Here is an 18,930-nt window from a genome sequence, read left to right on the forward strand (position 1 = left end):
TTACATTCTAATCCTGAACTGCCATCAAACCTATTGGTTTGTCTTGATACTCTCGTTTCTCAGCTTCTACATCTATGGCTCACTTTGCAAAGTCATGCTTCAGTGAGTCTTTTCAGACTACCTTCTCCTATTATAAGTGTGGTCAATTCTCTTTAGTTTTCAGGCTAGATATTCTATAGTCCTCTGGCTTCAACACATCACATAAGGGATGCCTGGGTGGCTCAGTGGTTGACCATCGGCCTTAGGCTCAGGGCATGATCCCGGTTTGGGGATCGAGTCCCTCATCCAGCTTCCCGCAGGGAGCCTGCTTCTCCTTCTGCCTGTGTCTCTGCCTCTTTCTCTATGTTTCCCGTGAATAAATAAATAAAATCTTAAAAAAAAAAACCCACATCAAATGAATACAACTATATTACAGCTAAACAATTAGATAGAATGATGGGATATAATTTGAATGCCATAAACCTAATAATCTGCCCTAAGCCATCTTGCCCAGTAATGAGCAAGTGTACCTGAAATCACCTCTCTATAGAAGCTTCTTTGGATTAAGGCATTCTCTCTGGAAGTTTTCTTTTGAAATGTAAGTATTATAGTATTATATTTTCCGTTGTACTTTATTATAATAATTGATTGGAATTGTATCCTTTAACTCACATTTCCCACAGTGCTTTTATGTAAACAATGAATGAAATACAGTTCTCAGAAGATTATATCCACTAACATTAATAGACATTTAACACAAAATCGCTTATGAGAACAGTATGGGAAGAAGGGTTTCTGCATAACAGAGTGTGGTAAGAAGGGTTCAGGATAGGTTTGAGGACAGTTCTCACAGGGGAAATCAGGGTATCAACGCTGATAAATTTAAATGCTCTGAACTGGGGCACCTGTGTGACTCAGTCGGTTAAGCATTTGCCTTTGGCTCAGGTCATGATCTTGGGGTCCTGGGATCCAGCTCCCTGCTTAGTGCAGTCTGCCTCTACCTCTGCCTCTCTCTCCCACTCATTGAACTGGAAAGTAGTCGTCATAGATGTTACATAAATGAATGGGTGTGGTTGTGTCCAATAAAACTTTATTTGCAAGACACAGTTTACTGACTCCTGATCTAGATTATAGAAGAGATACTATGGGGTTTCATATCACCAACCAAAGCAAAATGATGAGGATTCAAAACCATTTTACTGGTAAGATCCTTCCTTCCATTCTGCTACACAGAAGATACCAAAGGTTTATAAATGTCATGTTCAGTGGGAAAAAAATAAGTTGGTTGAGGCAAAAATAAGGAATAGCAAAGTCTCAACAATTCCACTTGAATTTTACATTTGCAGCTGTTGCCTACTGACATAAAATGAAAGCAACGTTGTCAGAGCAAGAAATCATATAAATAAAACTCTCTGCAGGGTTATCATAGGCATAACTGGTTGTTACTTGGAAACTATTCCAGAGATGTCTTAGACTTAAGGAGAATTCTCTGATATGGAGGGCCTTCTCCTTTCTTTGATTTTTTTACTGTAAATACAGCAAAGATTTTATCTGAGGTCTTTCCACTTTTCATTATTCTCAGATGCCCTAATGTTTCTTTCCATTGTAGAGCTCATCTTTTCAGTGAATGGTCATCAATGAGCCCAAGTTTTCAACAGCTAAGCAAATATGACCATGCCCAGAGATACTTGTCATTGAAAGGACTCAAACAAACCAGATCTTCAATGCATAAAAGAATGTCTCAACTTAAGGAATTTTTAGCAGACAGGAAAAAGGCATTGGTTTAAAGAATGAGACTTCAGGTCCCTGAAATCACAGCATAGCCTAGGCATTGTCTGGGACTAAGCCTTTCCTGCATAGGCCATGCATATGGTCAGTTGGGCAGCACCATTTCTATTGTGAAGAAAACTGATTCAGCAAACTATCATGGCCTCCTGAAAAGTATTCCACAAGAAGATAAATGTCCTTTATTATCATTTTTTAAAGAAATTATTTTATTCATTTTAGAGAGACAGAGGGTGTGTACATATATGGGCATTAGGAAGGAGCAGAGGGAGAGAATCCCCAAGCAGACTCCCAGTGAGTACAGAGCCCAACTCAGGGCTCCATTTCACAACCCATGAGATCATGACCTTAGCAGAAAACCAGGAGTCAGTTGCTCAACTGATTGAGTCATTCGGGTGGCCATATTATTTTTTAGCAAGCAGAGCTATGTGTATTACAAGATTCAACTGTAATGTCAACTGCTGACCCTCCATAGAGTTGAAAATCTATGTATAACTTTTGACTTTCCAGAAACTTAACTATTAATATCCTACTGTTTGACTGGAATTCTTACTATTAACACAGTCATATAACACATATTTTGCATGTTATATGTATTATATATTGTGTTATTACAATAAATAAGCTAGAGAAAAGAAAATGTTATCATGAAAATCATAAAGAAGAAAGATTACATCTGCAGCAGTGTATTCGTCCAAAATGTGAGTGTAAGCAAACCCACACAGTTCAAACCCATATTGTTCAGAGGTCAAATGTATTCGGGCGTCCCAGGAAGACTTTTATTTCTTTTCTTTTCTTTTATTTCCCTCATTATGCAGAGAACTAGAAACACTCTGATTTATAAAACGTCTTTGGTGGAATTTAATTAAAGTGGCTCAATTTCCCAGAGTGGCATTGAGACATTTCTGGTGGCATTGAGACAACTGAGTGTAGAGCTTGCAGTATAGAGAACCAGACAGGGAACAGAACTCTCTCCCCATCAAAAAAAAAAAAAAAAAAAAAAACACCTTTATACAATTTGTCAATTTCTTGGCTGTATTAGCAGACAGGGTATAAGTAGTGGATATGACAACAATGTCTTTTACTAGCCTTGAAAAAGACATGCAGCAATCCTTGGGTGTGGAATCTAGTAGCAAGTCAAGTGACTCTATAGAAATCTTCATACAGTTCTCTACATCAGTGCTAAATATTATATCTCAGGCCACTTATATCTAAGTATCAGCTGAAGCATTTATATTTTATGGGCCTAGCTTAGCCCCTGGAATTTAGAAACCCAGTAAATAATAGTTACAGAAACTAATATTGTATGGAGCCCAAAAAGCAAAGTGATACTTCAAAAATTGTGTTCAGTTCAAAGCCCTGAGAACAGACCAAATGCTAGCAGGTCTCATAAATCTCTTAAAACTTTTTTCAGAAAACAGGTTGATAAATAAAATCATCCTGATGACACCAACCCTGAATATTTTCATAACTATTACAGGGAGGAGTTTTAGAGGATTGTCTGGATATCTATTCTTTGGCCACGACAAATAGAAGAATGGAATATAGGGGAATTCAGCTTCTACATTTCAGGAAGGATAGTCTTTTTGAACCTATCCTAAGACACTTCACCTTGAATGTTAATTTCTTATTGAACTGGAATCTCTGACCCAGGTTTTGCATGCACTTGGAGCTATAGGGGGCAGCCTTTGGGTATTTATACTTGATTTCTTACTGCCCGCCCCCTCTGCCCAAGGTCCCAGAACAGAGGATGACCCAGTACATCTCTTTTAGTTTATTTGTTTTCCCATTGGGAGGGGAGAAGAGGGATAAACTAGGGCAACAATTTACAATAGTGAATTTCCCACAGTGTGCTGTTTTCTAGATAATTTTTTCCATATTCATCTTGATATTCAGAACATTTCAATTATTTCAATTTTTTCCACTTCCACTATATTTTTTTATAGATTATTAGAAAAAAAATCCTTGCTGATTAAAAAAAAAAAAAAAAACACAGTTAAATAAATATGCTGATGTTCTTAAGACCCTTTTCCCAAGTAGTGTCATTTCATGAATTAATGATCCTGGAATTTATGCCATTTATACTATTTTACTTTTCAGTGTATATTCATTCTCTTATAAAGTAGGATTCTAAGAAGTGAATATAAAAGTGACAGGTATATATCTGGAGAAGATAGTATTGCCACAAATGAGTTAATCCAATCAATTTGAGCATCAGAAGCAGAAATCATTAAATTATTTAATCTTTGTTATAGAAAGTAATTGTAGAAATTGCCCAATACCTTTCAGATATAAATATTGGGAGTATATTTGATCCTTGCCTCTTGATATTCTCACCTTTGTGTGATTCACTCCCACATCATACCACTGTTGGTCTGTGTGACTAATAGCATATGACAGAAATGATATAACTTCCACAATTAAGCTATAAAAGACTGAAATTTCCATCCTTTCATCTCCGTTTTTCTCTCTCTTTCTACTTCTATTCTACCTATCTCATCACTCACTCTAGGAGATGCCAGTTGCATTGTTGTGAAAACTTTCAGGCAGCCCACGCATAAGGAACAAAGGCATCAGCCAACTTCCAGCAAGAAACTGAGGCCCATTAACATCTATGTGAGTGAGCTTAGAATCAGAGTCTTCAGCTCCAACAGAATTTGAGATGACTGCACCACACTGGGCAGGTTGATGACAACTTTAAGAGAGACCTTAAACCAGAACATCCTGACTCGTAGAAACTGTGTAAGATAATAAATGTTGTTTTAAGCTGTTACATTGACAGTAATTATCCGTGCTACAATGGATAGCTAATATAATTGTCAAAATTGAACAGAAAAAAGCACGCAAAGTTTTTGAAGCTTTAATACTTTGAACTTATCACCACTACAACAATTTTCTTCTTTAAACTGAACTTGTATGATGGTATTAGTGCTTGCCATGATGATTGCTGTTCCTAAATTCCCAGGGGTTTATTTTCTACTGGGTCTTTTTTTGGAAGTCAGTTAATGTCACCCAAAAATCACCAGATGAATTTTACTCAAATATTTATTATAGTATTTTTTAAGAAAAACACCTGCCACAAAAATGTTTATTTCAAAATGCTGTATTGCTGGTATGGATCCCCGCTCTCTTTTCCAGAAGGGCATGTTTTGTACAGCATTGGGCAATTTCAGGGCTATGTGGATTGTCTACCAGTTGAGAGATGCTTTGAATTAAAAAGTGTTCTTCATTTCACTAAATTGTATAATGTCAACAGATTCTGCTCTTACTGAAAAAGAACACTTAAGGTCAGATTAATTACATGATTTCATCAATGTGATTTTCTGATTTCCAAACTCCAGAAGATTTTCAATGTCTGATGGTTTCACTATCAGTTCATCACCAGTGCTTCTCTAAGAGGATCTAGTTGAGTCTTGGGGAACCTGGCTAGCTAGATATCCTTAACCAGGTAACCATTTTGTATAAGATTCAATTTGTGGTGGAAATACAAAAGAAGGGGATTGGAATTTGTATTCGTTTGCTAGGGCTGCCATAATAAAGTACCATGGATTAGCTTAAACAACAAAAATTTATTGTTTCAAGATTCTGGAGGCTAGAAATATAAATCAAATTGGTATCAGCAGGGTTGATTCTTCTGAGGGCCTCTATCCTTGCCTTGTAGATGTCCATCTTCCTTTGTGTCTTCATATAGTTTCCACTCTGTGCATGTCTATGTCCTAGTCCTCTCTTCTTACAAGAACACCAGTGATATTGGTTTAGGGTCCACCCTAATGCTGTCATTTTACCTCTTTAAAGACCCTATCTTCAAATATAGTCACAGTCTGAGGTGTGAAGTTCAACTTCAATATATGAATTTGAGAGGGCACAAAATTCAGTCTATGAGACTTGAAATATATTGTTTGGATAAACTAAAAGAGCAAATAAGTAAAATCATTGGAAGACTTAAAGCAGAGCTGAATAAGAGATATGTTACAGTACAAGTGGGAATGGATTCAAATTTATAAGTGACAAGGCTCAGAAATTGTATAAGAAATAATACAAGAATCAGGGGCACCCAGGTGGCTCAGTCAGTTAACCGTCCAATTCTTGATTTCGGCTCAGATCATGATCTCAGGGTCATGAATTAAGCCCCACATCGGATTCTGCACCAGGTGAGGAGAATGCTTAAGATTCTCTCCCTCTGCTCCTCCCTCCCACTCATGTGCTCTCTCTCAGAAAGACAGAGAGAGAGAGAGAGAAGGAGAGAGGGGAATGGGAAGGAGGAGGAGGGAGGGAGGGAGGGAAGGGAGGGAGGGAGGAAGGGAGGAAGGAAGGAAGGAAGGAAGGAAGGAAGGAAGGAAGGAAGGAAGGAAGAAAGGAAGAAAAGAAAGAAGAAAAAGAAAGAAAGAAAGAAGAAAGAAGAAGAAGAAGAAAGAAAGAAAGAAAGAAAGAAAGAAAGAAAGAAGGATTCAAGAATCAATAGCAACAAAACAGTTAATCATGGAGAATTTCCATGATTCCATGTGTGTATTAAAAGAGCATCATGAATTATGCAGAGGAAATAAAAATTACAGTTAAAAAGCATATCAAAACTATCATAAAATACATACATATGGCTTAAAGAAATCCAGAATGAACAAGTAATCAGAGCTGGGTACAGATGTAGTAAATACCATTTTGAAAAAAATAGATTCACTACTTGTAACATTTAACTTTAAGAAAAATCACTTTGAAACAGGCTAGTAAGTTTGCCACAGGGGAAATTATCAGATAGTATGTTCATATCAGTAGTTCTCAGTTGATTTCCAGGAAAATTTTGAAAATAAAAACTAATATGCATTCTCTCAGAATTTTAGAACATATTAAATGCAAAAAAAAAACAAAGACTTTTGTGTATCTTATAGTAAATAAATATCAATCATGTTCAAAAATTATCTTCACTTATTTGGGGCATTAATCTACTTAGCACATTTGGTTGTAAGTTAATCAGGGTAATCTTTTGTGTGTATGTGTATCTGTGATGGCATATCATACAAAGCAAATAAAACTATCTTATTCCTCCTTTTATGAAAGAATTACAAGACAGACACTTAAGGCAATTTGCCCACTGAGATGTTTTAAAGGTTTTCAATACTAAACTCCATTGTTACTTAAAACTTCAGAGCAGGAGTCAACAAACTGTTTCTATTAAAGGCCAGGCAGTAAATATTTGCAGCTTTTCTGGCCATAGGGTCTGTGTCATAACAACCCAACTTCAGCACCATAGCATAGGAACAGCCATCAACAATACTTAAAGAATGCGGTGTGTTCAATCAAGCTTTAGGTATGGAGACTGAAACTTGAGTTTCAGATCATTTTCATGTGTCACGAAATATTATTCTTCATTTTACTCTTCTTTGGTTTTCAACCACTTAGAAACTTTCTTAGCTCACAGGCTTCACAAAATCAAATTCAGTAAGTGCTTGGTTTAGAACCACCCTATTAATATGCTCGTAGGCTGATAAAATAGGCAAAACACTACAGACATACTGAAAAATGTGCAAAAATGTGAAGAAGTGCTAATAGATTCCTAGGTGCAAGCCTAGTTGCCTTCTAGAGTACATTATTGCTAGGTATGGAGCCAAAACCAATTCGCTAAGGTTGAGTTCACTGATTTTCTAACTGAAATATGCATGGTGACTAAGCCATGAGAAAATGTTTACACTTTAGACAATCAGAAGTAATATAACTTTAGCAATAAATATATCACACGTGCTTTTATTGTGATAGTCACACAGTTATAATAGCTAGCACACATACCAGACCCAGAAACTTGCCTAAGGACTTTAAATGTATTCAATTATTTAATTCTCACCCCAAGAAATCCTGTAAAATATGGGTAAAACTGTTACTCTCATTTTATAGATTTTACTTTCAAAATTATGTCACAGTTTATCCGGCATCTATTATCTGGGGTGTGTGTGTGTGTGTGTGTCTAAAAAACAGTAAACTATATATGAAAATATACTTGTATTTGCTTGTACAAGAGACCATGACCACTGTTATGGTCTTCATTCTTTTCTCATCCATCATTTTTTAAATTACACAAAATAAAAGAGAACAAATGAAAATATTCTACCAACTTAATGAGCACACAATTGGTATTATGACTAAGAGCATTACTCCTGGTACTTGTGACCTGGGATCTGATGAAGCCTTTAATGTCTGGTCCTTCTCATATATTCTCCCAAACAGAGTCACGGTCAAGAGGGGTCCAGATAGCGGCTTCATGCTAAACAACCGTCCGTCACTTGACACCTAATTAAAACACAGAGGAGTTGACTGAGTCTCCCTGTAAGTTATACCACCCCAAAACAGCTTCTAAAATTCAGTACAACTAGGTGAAGAAACAATAAAAATAATGTTGTTGAAATGGTATAGAGTATAAGAAGAATCAGAGCCATGGAATCAGCACTGATTCATTTATTATTGAAATGGCTATAATCAATATCTTATCATTTACTTATTTGAAGAAGTATTCCATGAGTCGACAAGCCTAAAGCAATGGGTTTGTGAGTATCTAAGAGAAATCTGGTCTAGTCCTCTCAGACATAATAGGCTCCTCCAAGTGGACAGAGGGGATTGATTGAGGGGATTTGAGCTGAGCCTCTGCCATCTCTGCCACTCACTCACCACAGTCTCCCAACCTGTTCATTGTCCCTAGTGCCCCACAGTAGCTGTTCCTACAAGGAAGGGGGAATAAAAGCAGAACCCACAGGAATGTCAAGGGAAGAATATGGCTGGGCAGAGCTTGTATGTTAAGGAAATATTTCTGGACTTTCAAAAAAGTGATAGCTTTCTTGCCTATTTCAGCCATTGTCAGATTCTCTCTCCTCAGCTGTTCCTTCTTTCTTTTTCACTCATGAATCACAGAAGGCCTTCCCCGCACAATGAGAGGAATTCTCTTTAACTTTGCTAAGCTATCACTGCCCAAAAGCTGAAGAGTTTCCCTCTGGTGGGGCCAATCCTGAAACCCTGCTTGAATCTTCTTCCTATTCAACAGATCCCAAACAGCTCAGCCTCTTTCCAATAGTCTCCACAATAATATATAAATATATTATTTAATTTATATATATATATATATATATATATATATATATATATATATAGTGTGATATTTGTAAACACTTAAGAAGGTTTTGTACTCAAAAAGTGTTTCCTCTTACATAAAATGAATTGTCAATATTAAGCAAAAGTTCTTACCTGAAATTCTCCGGGTGCAAGCTGAGTTTCACTTAGCAACACCTCAGGGAAAACATACTGGGTTCCAAAAGTACCACTGAGGGAAAACATGTCAAACCTGGTAGAAGCAGTTTCAACTGCACCACCACAAGTATGTACATGTGCTGTTTTACACTTCAGCAGAGTACAAATCTAGGAAAGTAAATGCAAACCAGTAAGCCTTAAGCATATACCCTCCAGAACTAGAAATCATATCTATGCCCCTTTGTTTGATAAAATACTTTTTTTCCATTACATTAATCCAGTTCATTGATACATAGCTACTTCAGCTAGTAATAAAAATAAAGGACTTCAGACCCTACCTAGTGCTTTCTGCAACTCACAGTCAAACAGATTAAATTTCTTAAAGAAATGATCAGACACCTCATCTTTAGCTGTGAACAGCTGTACCCTCATCATTCTCAAGCTAGCAATGCTTTTATAATCAAATATTCTATTTTTTAAAAGGATATATCTAGACACTATAATCTCTACATTTTTGCCTATTTGACACAATAAAAGAACTTTAAAGTTGTAATGAACCCTAGAGTTGATCTAGAGGCAATCCCTGTGAATTGGAAAAGTCACATACGTTATATCTAAGTAAGAACTGACACAGTTCTCACTGTACTACATAGTTATACTAACTACACTGGCCTGCTACATACTTATTGAATGTAAACTTTAAGTATTGAGTCATCTCTCTGTGCAGATGCAAAGTCCTCAAAAGGAAGATCCTATTTATTTAACTCTATCTTGCTGCATCTTCCAAGTCTTATTTCAAACCACCTTCACCTCCTGCCTGACTAAAGCGGTCCCCCTGCTTCTACTTTTGAAGTTGGAGAATAAATGCTTTAGAGCAAATGTGTTAGATGGGATACAATTAGATTTCAGGTTAAGGTAAAATGAATATATGCTCCTATTTTATTTTCTTGACATCTTACTGAAACCAACATTAGGTTTTTGTTTGCTTGTTTTTTTAAGACATAAACTCACAAGGACAGAATGGGAGGATAGATCATGGTACAACGTTGGAAGCTGGGGTGGTTGATGCAGAAGAGGCAAATGATTTAGCAGACCTAAATAGAAAAACCGAGTCCTAAACTGGCAATGGGAGAGCCAAGAATCAACCCTATCTACACTGCAGAATACTCAGAAGATTCCATTACTGGAAGCACTAAGTGCCCCAGGAGCCAGTAAAGTACTGGCTAAAGTAAGGAAAATTTGTGGGAAGTTAAGGATGCCTCAGATACTGAGTCCCCCATCATGGATGTGCAACTGTCCTTACCTTCCTCCCATAAAAGGTGGAGCATTTATTTCCAGAAAGGGTAAAGCAGATTATGTTTAGTGGAGGTTTTAAATAACCTAGTTGAAGGGGATTCATGAATGAAACCTAGTAAATGTTGTGACCATCTCCTTCCCCCAGGGCCACATCTGGCAAGGTCATTGCTCCCACCTGGCTCTCTAAATGCTGCCAGCAAATAATTAATCCTTTAGAAATAAAATTGCCAGATAAATACAGGAAAGGAGTCTTGTTAAATTTGAAGTTTAGATAAACTAAACTACCAAAAATAGTTTTCAGTTTAAGTATGTCCCAAATATTGCATGGAACATACTTGTATCTTTTAAAATATTTGTTGTTTACCCAAACTTTGAATTTACCAAGCCATCTTGTATTTTAGTTTGCAAAATTAAGCAACACTATTAAGGAAGGGAATTAGAAGAATTTTAAAACCTGAGTAACCTCACCCATCTCAAGAGGAAGTCTCCAAATATACTTAACTCAGGGATTTCTTTAACAAAGGGCCTGGCTAGTTATTCTCCAGTGAAGCTTAAAATTGGCAAGTATCACTCCTATGCTCAACTTTTCAGTCAGTTTTTGGTAATGTTAAAGGGTAACCCTATCTATGAGGAAAGCTTCTAACATGAAAGGGAGAGCAAAACAAGTAGATAAAGGAAATTTGAGGGGAAAAGAAAGTATTTAAGGGGAAGAAACTCCAAGGAAAAAAAGATTTCCTTAATAGCCTCAGAGAGTTAAATACTGTATCCAGAAAACATCAGCAAAAAAAATACAAACAAAAACTCATAAAGGAAAAAGTAATTCTTCAAAAATAAAAACATGTCAGCAAAAATAAAAGACTCAATGCAAGCCTTGGAAGATCAAGAGGAGAAAAACTCTCAGAAAGCAAATGGAGAAAATGAAAAGAAATAGCAAAGAAAAGTTTAAAAAATTAGAAGACCAATCCAAAAGACACATGTCCCCGATAACAGGAGTTCCAAAGAAGAAATGGAGGGGAGGAAATTCTAAAAGATTTCTGAGAAACCAGGAGGAAGAGGGATACATATACAAAGGATCAGGAATCAAAATAACTCAAGAATTCTCATTGTAGCAATACAATGACCTTGATTTCCATACCTAGGGATATACTCCATTAAATATGAAAAGAAAGGCATTTTCAGTCTTTTAAGTTGAAAACATTTCATCCCCCACTCACTCTCTTCCCAGAACTTAGAACAAAGGAAGTGTGTGGTATTGTGATTTATAGTAAGAAATATATATTCGGTCTTTTTCTAGTTCCTGACATAGAAGGCCCTAAAATCCTTGGAATTTCCTTAGTGATAAGAGGGGAAATGTGAAAGGAGGCACTTTTTTTATTCATAATGAGCCTCTTTCCACCACACCTGAGTGCATGTTAATGATGAGATTTTTGGAAAGCCTTTAATAACCACAGAATGGAAATGGTTACCATCTGGTAAGAGAGTTGGAAATGTAAGCCTCATCATTTACACCCCCATCTCTGGGGAGGAGAGAGGAGCTGGAGGTTAAATTAATCACCAATGATCAATGATTGAATCAATTGTGTCCATGAAATTAAGCCTCCATAGTTACTACTAAAGTATGGGGTTTAGAGAGATTTCAGGCTGGCAAACAAGAATGCCATATTTACATGCCAGGAAGGTGGCACAAGCCAAAATCTCCATGGGGACAGAAACTCTTATGCTTGGGACACTTCCAGATCTTGCCCTATGTATCATGTCCTCGATTGTTCGTATGTATTCTTTAAAATGTCCTCTGTAATAAATGGTTAGTAGTACATAAAGCACTTTCCTGGGTTCGATGAGCCATTCCAGAACATTAGCAAATCCAAGGCAGGGATGTGGAAACCCCTGATTTACAGTCAGGTCAGAAAGCACCTAGACTTGCCACAAGTCTCAAGCGGAGAGGGGACCAGACTTGTGAGACCAAGTCCTTACTCTGTGGACTCTGCACTGGCTCCAGGTAGATGGTGTCAGATGTAGGCTGCTCCTTCTCCCACTCTTCCTTAACAACTGCTGTAAATCTTTATCCAATATTTTACCATCTTCTACTCTAAAAAATGATACAAGCACCTTCTTTACCCACGTCCTTAAAATTCACTCTAGAATACTTGGAAAATCTTTGTGGCAAGATGTGGAGTTATTGTATCCTTATTTCCTTTAATTTCTCTTCTCTCAGTTAAGAAATAGATTTCGGTGTTAGAGATTTTTCTAGCATTAATTATCATCACAGTTAGACTATAAAAGATTATGAACATAATACCAAAATCCCTCATCCTCAATCCCAAGATCAGACTTCTCTAAAAATAAAGGCTTTGTAGCATTTGACATTGTGACCTAATTTGAACTAATATAAGGCTATTCTGTTTTTATTTAAGCTATTTAGGGTAAATAGTCCCATGTTTTCCATCAGTCATATTAACATGTTTGATTTGGGGTGCTGCCCCAGATTCTGCTGGTGATATTGGGTACCATGGCTCCAGGTGAATGTTCCATGAATACTTCAAACCAACATCCAAAATGATCTGAGCATCTCCCCACTGCCACTCAATCTGCTCCCACTCTAGCATTCTGATCTGTCAGAGCATTATATTCACCCAGCTACTCTTGCCAGAAACCTGGCACACTCCGGTTGCCTCATTCTGCTGTCCTATTCTGTATCAAATTAACTACTAAGTTAAGTTTTCTAAATATTGCTTGACTCCAAACCCTGCTCTTATTCCAACATAATCTTGGTACAGGTCCTGATAGGACTATTCTAGTAATCTAAGTAGCCTTTTTGCCCTAGTTTCATCATCCCACAGTGATCTACTCAACAGCAGATCTGATAACATCATTCCCTTGCTGAACACCTTCCAACAGAAGACTGTCACCCAGAAAATAAAGTCCAAACTTTAGGAATGACTGGTAAGATTCTGTCAAATGTGATCCTGCCTCTAGGTTCATCTTCCACCAACCCTTGTTTCTTACATTATGCCTTAATAACAATGACCTGCATACCCTACTTCTTGACACATCCACACACTTGCTCAAATTCCATTCTGTCTAGAATTTCCTTCCACTCTTTTCATTTGGATAAAAGCATAAGTCTATATATCATGTCTCTGGAAACTTCCCTGAATCTCCAGATTAGGCCAGGTAGAGCTTGTTCGTATTCCTACAACAAAATGTGGATTCTAAGTTCTATTACATGCCACCTGTATTGACCTTATTTATTCATATGTCTATCCCTGCTACTAAATTCTTCAAGAGAAGGGCCTTTACTTATTCATCTTCATATCCAGTAGCACTGAATATATACCTACTATGCAGTAGGCACTAAAATAAATGTCCAAATGAGCAAGCATTGGTAAAGTGTTTGTCATATAGCAAACAGAATATTGTACAATGGGCTTAGGTCCAGCACTCAATAGTTTTCAGTCTTAAATGAGTATGTGGATAATTTCACATAATATGTCCTTGATAAAGCTGAGCATGGATGTCTGAAGTACCTAGACCAGGTAGGGAGGTGGGAGTGGTGCTACAGAAAGTGCCAGGGCAGCCTTCTTGGTGAAGACAACACTTGAAAAAGCACTGTGAATGGTGAATAGGTGGGGCCATCATAGATAAAGGAAACCACCTGTGCACACATGCATAGGGTCTGCAGATGCCCACACAATGGGGAAGAGGAAAGGTCTCAATATGAGAGAAGCCGAGGGCACATGTGAGAGAAGTGAGAGAAGACAATGGAGACTAGGAAATGGCACATGTCAAGAATTTGAGTATGTTTTGTTAAGGAATTTGATTTGCCCACTAGAAGACAGTGAGGAATTTTAAGCAAGAGAATAAAATAATCAGAAATGGCTTTTAGTAATTTTTGTAACTAGAGTACAGGAAATGGATTGGATGGGGCTGAAATGTCAACAGGAAGCCTTGAAATAGGATGGGAGCCAGTTTAGGGAAGAGGAGAACAGAATGAGAGGAATATGAAAGTTGTTTGCTCATAGGGGTCACACCTCACCAGGCTATAATAGTTCCCCCTTTAATGTTGAGGGAAGTGAACTATCTACTACATATCTCAGAGGGTCAACTGTCAATGTCTCCAGGACATACTTAGTGTCAAGCTCTTAATGAAACATGCAATGATAAGCTTTAGTGGACATATCAAAAAAAAAAAAAGGATAAATTTATTCAGGAAGGAAATAGGAGAGGTTAACAACCATTAAAGTCATCTGTAACTTAATTATTATATCATTTTAAATACAGGTACTGTAAATAAATCTTCTGCCTTTTCTCTAGCCAGTTTCAAATCAGACTGACAACTAGGATTTCAAGTTTTAGCACATATAAATTCAAGATGCCCAACTAAACTCAAATTCAAATAAAATTTTTAGTGCACATGTATCCAAAAAATTGAGGCATACTTATAATAAAAATAATTCATTGTTTATCTGTAATTCAAATTCAACTGGGGGTCCTGTATTATATCTGGTTAACTTCCTGTGACCAAAACAATAATTACCTGTAAATAATACCTCCCTTCGACAACATGTAGTCCATCAAACGCCCCTAGGGCATAAACTTCATCTGTTCTCTTTTCAGACATCTTGTAGCTTAGATGACAGCAGAGTTTTTTCTGACAAACTGTGTAATTTCCTGTGACTCTTGTGAGCTCCAAGAAGGTGAATTCATCAAAAAAAGCAGTACCTGTAAATTCCTGATTTTCTGTTGGGAATGCTTTTATACCACTGGCATAAGAAGTCCAATTCACCACGATAGGGTGATGTGTATAAGAATCCAGTTGTGAGAGGAGAAGTTTTCCCTCTTTTGTCTTCATATCATAATGAAATGCTCTTGGAGAATCGGGTGCATAGATGCCACTTCCTGAAAGTGATGTTGGAAATAGCATTTAAAATAGAGAAGTGAAATGGAATTGCATAGTTGTTATTGTTATTTTAAACTCACATTACCATTTACTCTAAGTTATATGCATCATTAATTATAGTAAAATATATTGAAAAGGACATCAAGTGAGAAGAAATCAAAGTATGATACTAAGAGGCCAATAAGAGAAACTTTCATGTAAGAAGTGGTGAATTTTTGAAGGGGAAAAAAAAGTATACATATAAATGGAAAAAAAAAACAAACCTAAATAAATCTACAAAACAATTTGGATTGAGACTGATTCTACAGTATGTCACCAGCTAGATATGCAAAAATTAAGAAAATATTATATTAAGGAGTATACATGTTAGCTAGAAAAAATATTTTTTCTTGTACTTTTTTGATTACAAAAGTTTGTAAATTTTAGAGCTTACACATTACCTGTCATTCTTTTTGAGGGGTGATGTATATTGGATGCAAGGAAGTTGACTCCCATGCCCATTGCCCAAGCTGAGTGGAATTGAATAGCTGATAAATGTGGCAAAACATTCATCCATGCTGTTGGGAAGACTATGGTATCCACATGGAAATCTTTCACCAGAGTAACAGCAGGATCATAGAAGAGTATATCAAAGCATGTGAAAACGCCAAATCTTCCAAAGATGGTGTCAAAAGTCACAATCTCAGGTTTCTTGGGTACATTGAATTGATTTTCACCCATGAAAAGGTTGTGCTGTAAGAAATGGAAGATGAAGTGGGTAAAAGTCTCTTTTCAGAAGTTGGCCTGGGTGTTACTGTGCCTGAAAATGTGCAAGCCAACATCTCTTAGTGCCAATTTAATCCATGACCACTGTCTTCACAGGGAAAAAGTGTAAGAGAATCAGAGATTACTACAACTGATAGGAGCCTTTGGTTCAATATCCACATTTTATAGATATGTAGAAGGAAATCCTTAACTATTAAGGCCCTCTTGAATCTTAGAAAGACATAGGAGTGAAATAGATAACTTCTATTTGCCAAGAACACTTAACTCTTTTCTGTGGAGAAAGAACTTTCTTTGCTTCTTTCTCTTCAAAACCAAGTCTATCTGGTAGGTAGTTTTTCCTTCTAGTCTTGACCCAATGCCAAGGCATGTCTTTAAAAGGGCAAAGTCTAAAAGGCAACATTATACGTCAATGCAGGTACCTCCTGCTGATTTTCATACACTTCCACAGATATATTCCTGTGTTCCTAAATGCATAGGAAGCCTCCTGAGCCTCTTCATAGGAGCTTACCACACCTAATCATTACTTACTATGCTTTGTCTCTAGTCTGCTTCTGAAGTATACTTTTTACCAACACTAATTATTTTTCTTTCTTGTCCACTTTATTTTGTTAAATACTTAGTAACTGAACTGTTTGCAAATTAATTTTACCTTATGGTAGCGTGCCACCAGTTTTCCCTGAGAATCAAACACCACATCAGTGTTGTATTGATAACGACCATCGAGGGGACACTGAGAGTCACTGGCATTGCATGGCTTCTTATCTCCAATATTAGCTACAACGTAGATAGAGTTGTCCTTGGCCAGGCAGCTGAGTCTTTCTTGCACTGGGGTGTAGCCAAACCTGATATGTGTTTATTGGAAAAAGAAAACAAAAATGAAACTTATCTTTTAATAAAATTCAGAATTATGTTGTCTAAACCTATTATGTTATATATGTGAAAATAAATTCTAAATAAAATCATAGAAGGGAAGGATTAAAACAAGAATAGATTTCAGAGGAAGTACATGCTTGTGAGAATTTGGTTGTAGGAAACTCTTCTAGGACAAGATTATAGGCCATGAATTTTTTTCATCAGAGCATTTGTCATCATATATAATAATCGTGTATTCATTATGTGTTTGTCTTAAGATGTGTGTCACATCTCATGGATATTTGGGGAGCAATGATACACATCTTCTGTTCACTAACCCTGGCAGAAAAGAGGAATAAAAAAATATTTCAAGTGAAAGAATGAAAACTTGGAATTTACAATTCCAGATGGCAGAGTAGGAAGGACCAGGAATACATCCCTCCACCTAGATAATATTTGTATCAGCAGAATCTAACCTATGCAACTATTTTGAAATTCTGAAGTCTACCCCAAGGCTTGTAAATTCCAAGGGAAGGCTTGGAAGGCAAATTGTAGCCAACTGCAGTCAATTTCAGCTCTTAGCTCAGCAATGGCTACCCATGCTTTACCCCACATCCATGCAGGTGCCTGGAGCACCATGCAGGCAGCTTATTGGGACCAGTTGGACAATAAAAACCCTGTCCTCCAAATATCAGGGATCTGTGTTCTGATCACTGATAAGAGCTTCTGATCATGGAGGTACAGACACAAGGGTAGGTAGCCATTTTTGTACCCCATTACCACCACAACTACCATATTATTGCAAGTCCTTCCCCTACTAGCTCAAGTAATTTCTAGAGGATTTTAAAGAGCCATGGGTTGTCTTCTCTCTCCCTTCCGTAATTTGTCCTTTTTCTCTTTTGGGAGTCAGACATTTAAAGACTAGGACATAAAAAAGCAATAATATACATAGGAGAATTTAGAAAGTCAACACATGTGGTCAGGGAAAGACACAGGCTAAGAAAAGCCCCTCAAAAGATCTTAATTTTACACCTCAAGCTTATGCCTAGAACAGAAACAGCCTACAAGAATCAAAACAAGCAAACTAACAAAAGGCACTAAACCCTGAGGAAGGGAAAGAATTTGATGTCCAGAATGATCATATTTAAGATTCAAATATCAATTTATCAACAAAAAATCACAGGCATGCAAATAAACAAGAAAGTATGGCCCATTCAATAGGAAAAAAAAAAAAAAAGAATAAACTAATAAACCTACAGAAATCATCCTACGGAAAGACCACAGGGCAAACCTACTGGACAAAGACTAAAACAACTGTCTTAAAGATGCTCAAGAATTAAAAGCAAGTGTAGAAAAAAGTCAAGAGATAACATATAACAAATGGAAATATCAGTAGGGAGATGGAAAAACCTAAGAGGAACCAAAAAGAATTCTGGAGCTGAAAATTACAATGACTAAAATAAAAAATTTACAAATGGTATTCAAAGATGAATTTTAGCTGAAAGAATCAATAAATTTAAGGTAAGCCAACTGAAATAATCAAGTCAAAATAATGGAAAGACAAAAGATTGAAGTGAACAAGGCCTAAGGGAGCTGTGGGACACCACAAAGTGGACTAATACACAGATATATGAGTCCAAGAAAGAGTGAGATAAAGAGACGAGAGATTATTTGAAGAAATCATATCTAAGAACTTCCCAAATTTTAATTAAAGACATGAATATAAATAACCAAGAAGTTCAATGATCTCCAGGAAGGATGAACTCAAAGACACCAATACCAAGACATGTTTGTAATCAAATTGTCAGAAGCCAAACACAAAATAAGGATTTTGAAAGCCACAAGAGATAAGTGATTCATAACATACAAGGAATCCCCAGTGAATTATTAGCAGTTTTTGATCAGACACTTTAGAGACCAGAAAGCAGTGGGCCAATATATTTAGAGTGCTGGAAGAAAAAAAATGTCAACTAAGAATCTGGTATCCAGCAATACTGTTCAAATGTGAGGGAAGAAATTAGACACTCTATGCTAATATCAGGTAAAATAGATTTTAATTAAAAAAAGATTACAAGAGACCAAGAAGGACAATTTATATCATATTCACAATACAATGAGAACTCTAAAAT

General features: G+C 36.7%; 1 protein-coding gene across 1 annotated transcript in view; it reads right to left on the reverse strand.

Moving 5' to 3' along the window:
* Positions 1–7,484: 7,484 nt before the first annotated feature.
* The window catches only part of VNN1 (vanin 1), a 48,818-nt gene continuing 37,372 nt past the window's right edge, over positions 7,485–18,930 (reverse strand). Inside the window, 3 exon segments of the mRNA NM_001003372.1 lie at positions 7,485–8,040; positions 8,986–9,156; positions 14,822–15,183. Of these exon segments, the coding sequence (NP_001003372.1) occupies positions 7,858–8,040; positions 8,986–9,156; positions 14,822–15,183 (716 nt within the window). The 3' untranslated portion in view covers positions 7,485–7,857.

This window comes from Canis lupus, chromosome 1, assembly GCF_011100685.1.
Source record: "Canis lupus familiaris isolate Mischka breed German Shepherd chromosome 1, alternate assembly UU_Cfam_GSD_1.0, whole genome shotgun sequence".
In the NCBI taxonomy this organism is placed as follows: domain Eukaryota; kingdom Metazoa; phylum Chordata; class Mammalia; order Carnivora; family Canidae; genus Canis; species Canis lupus.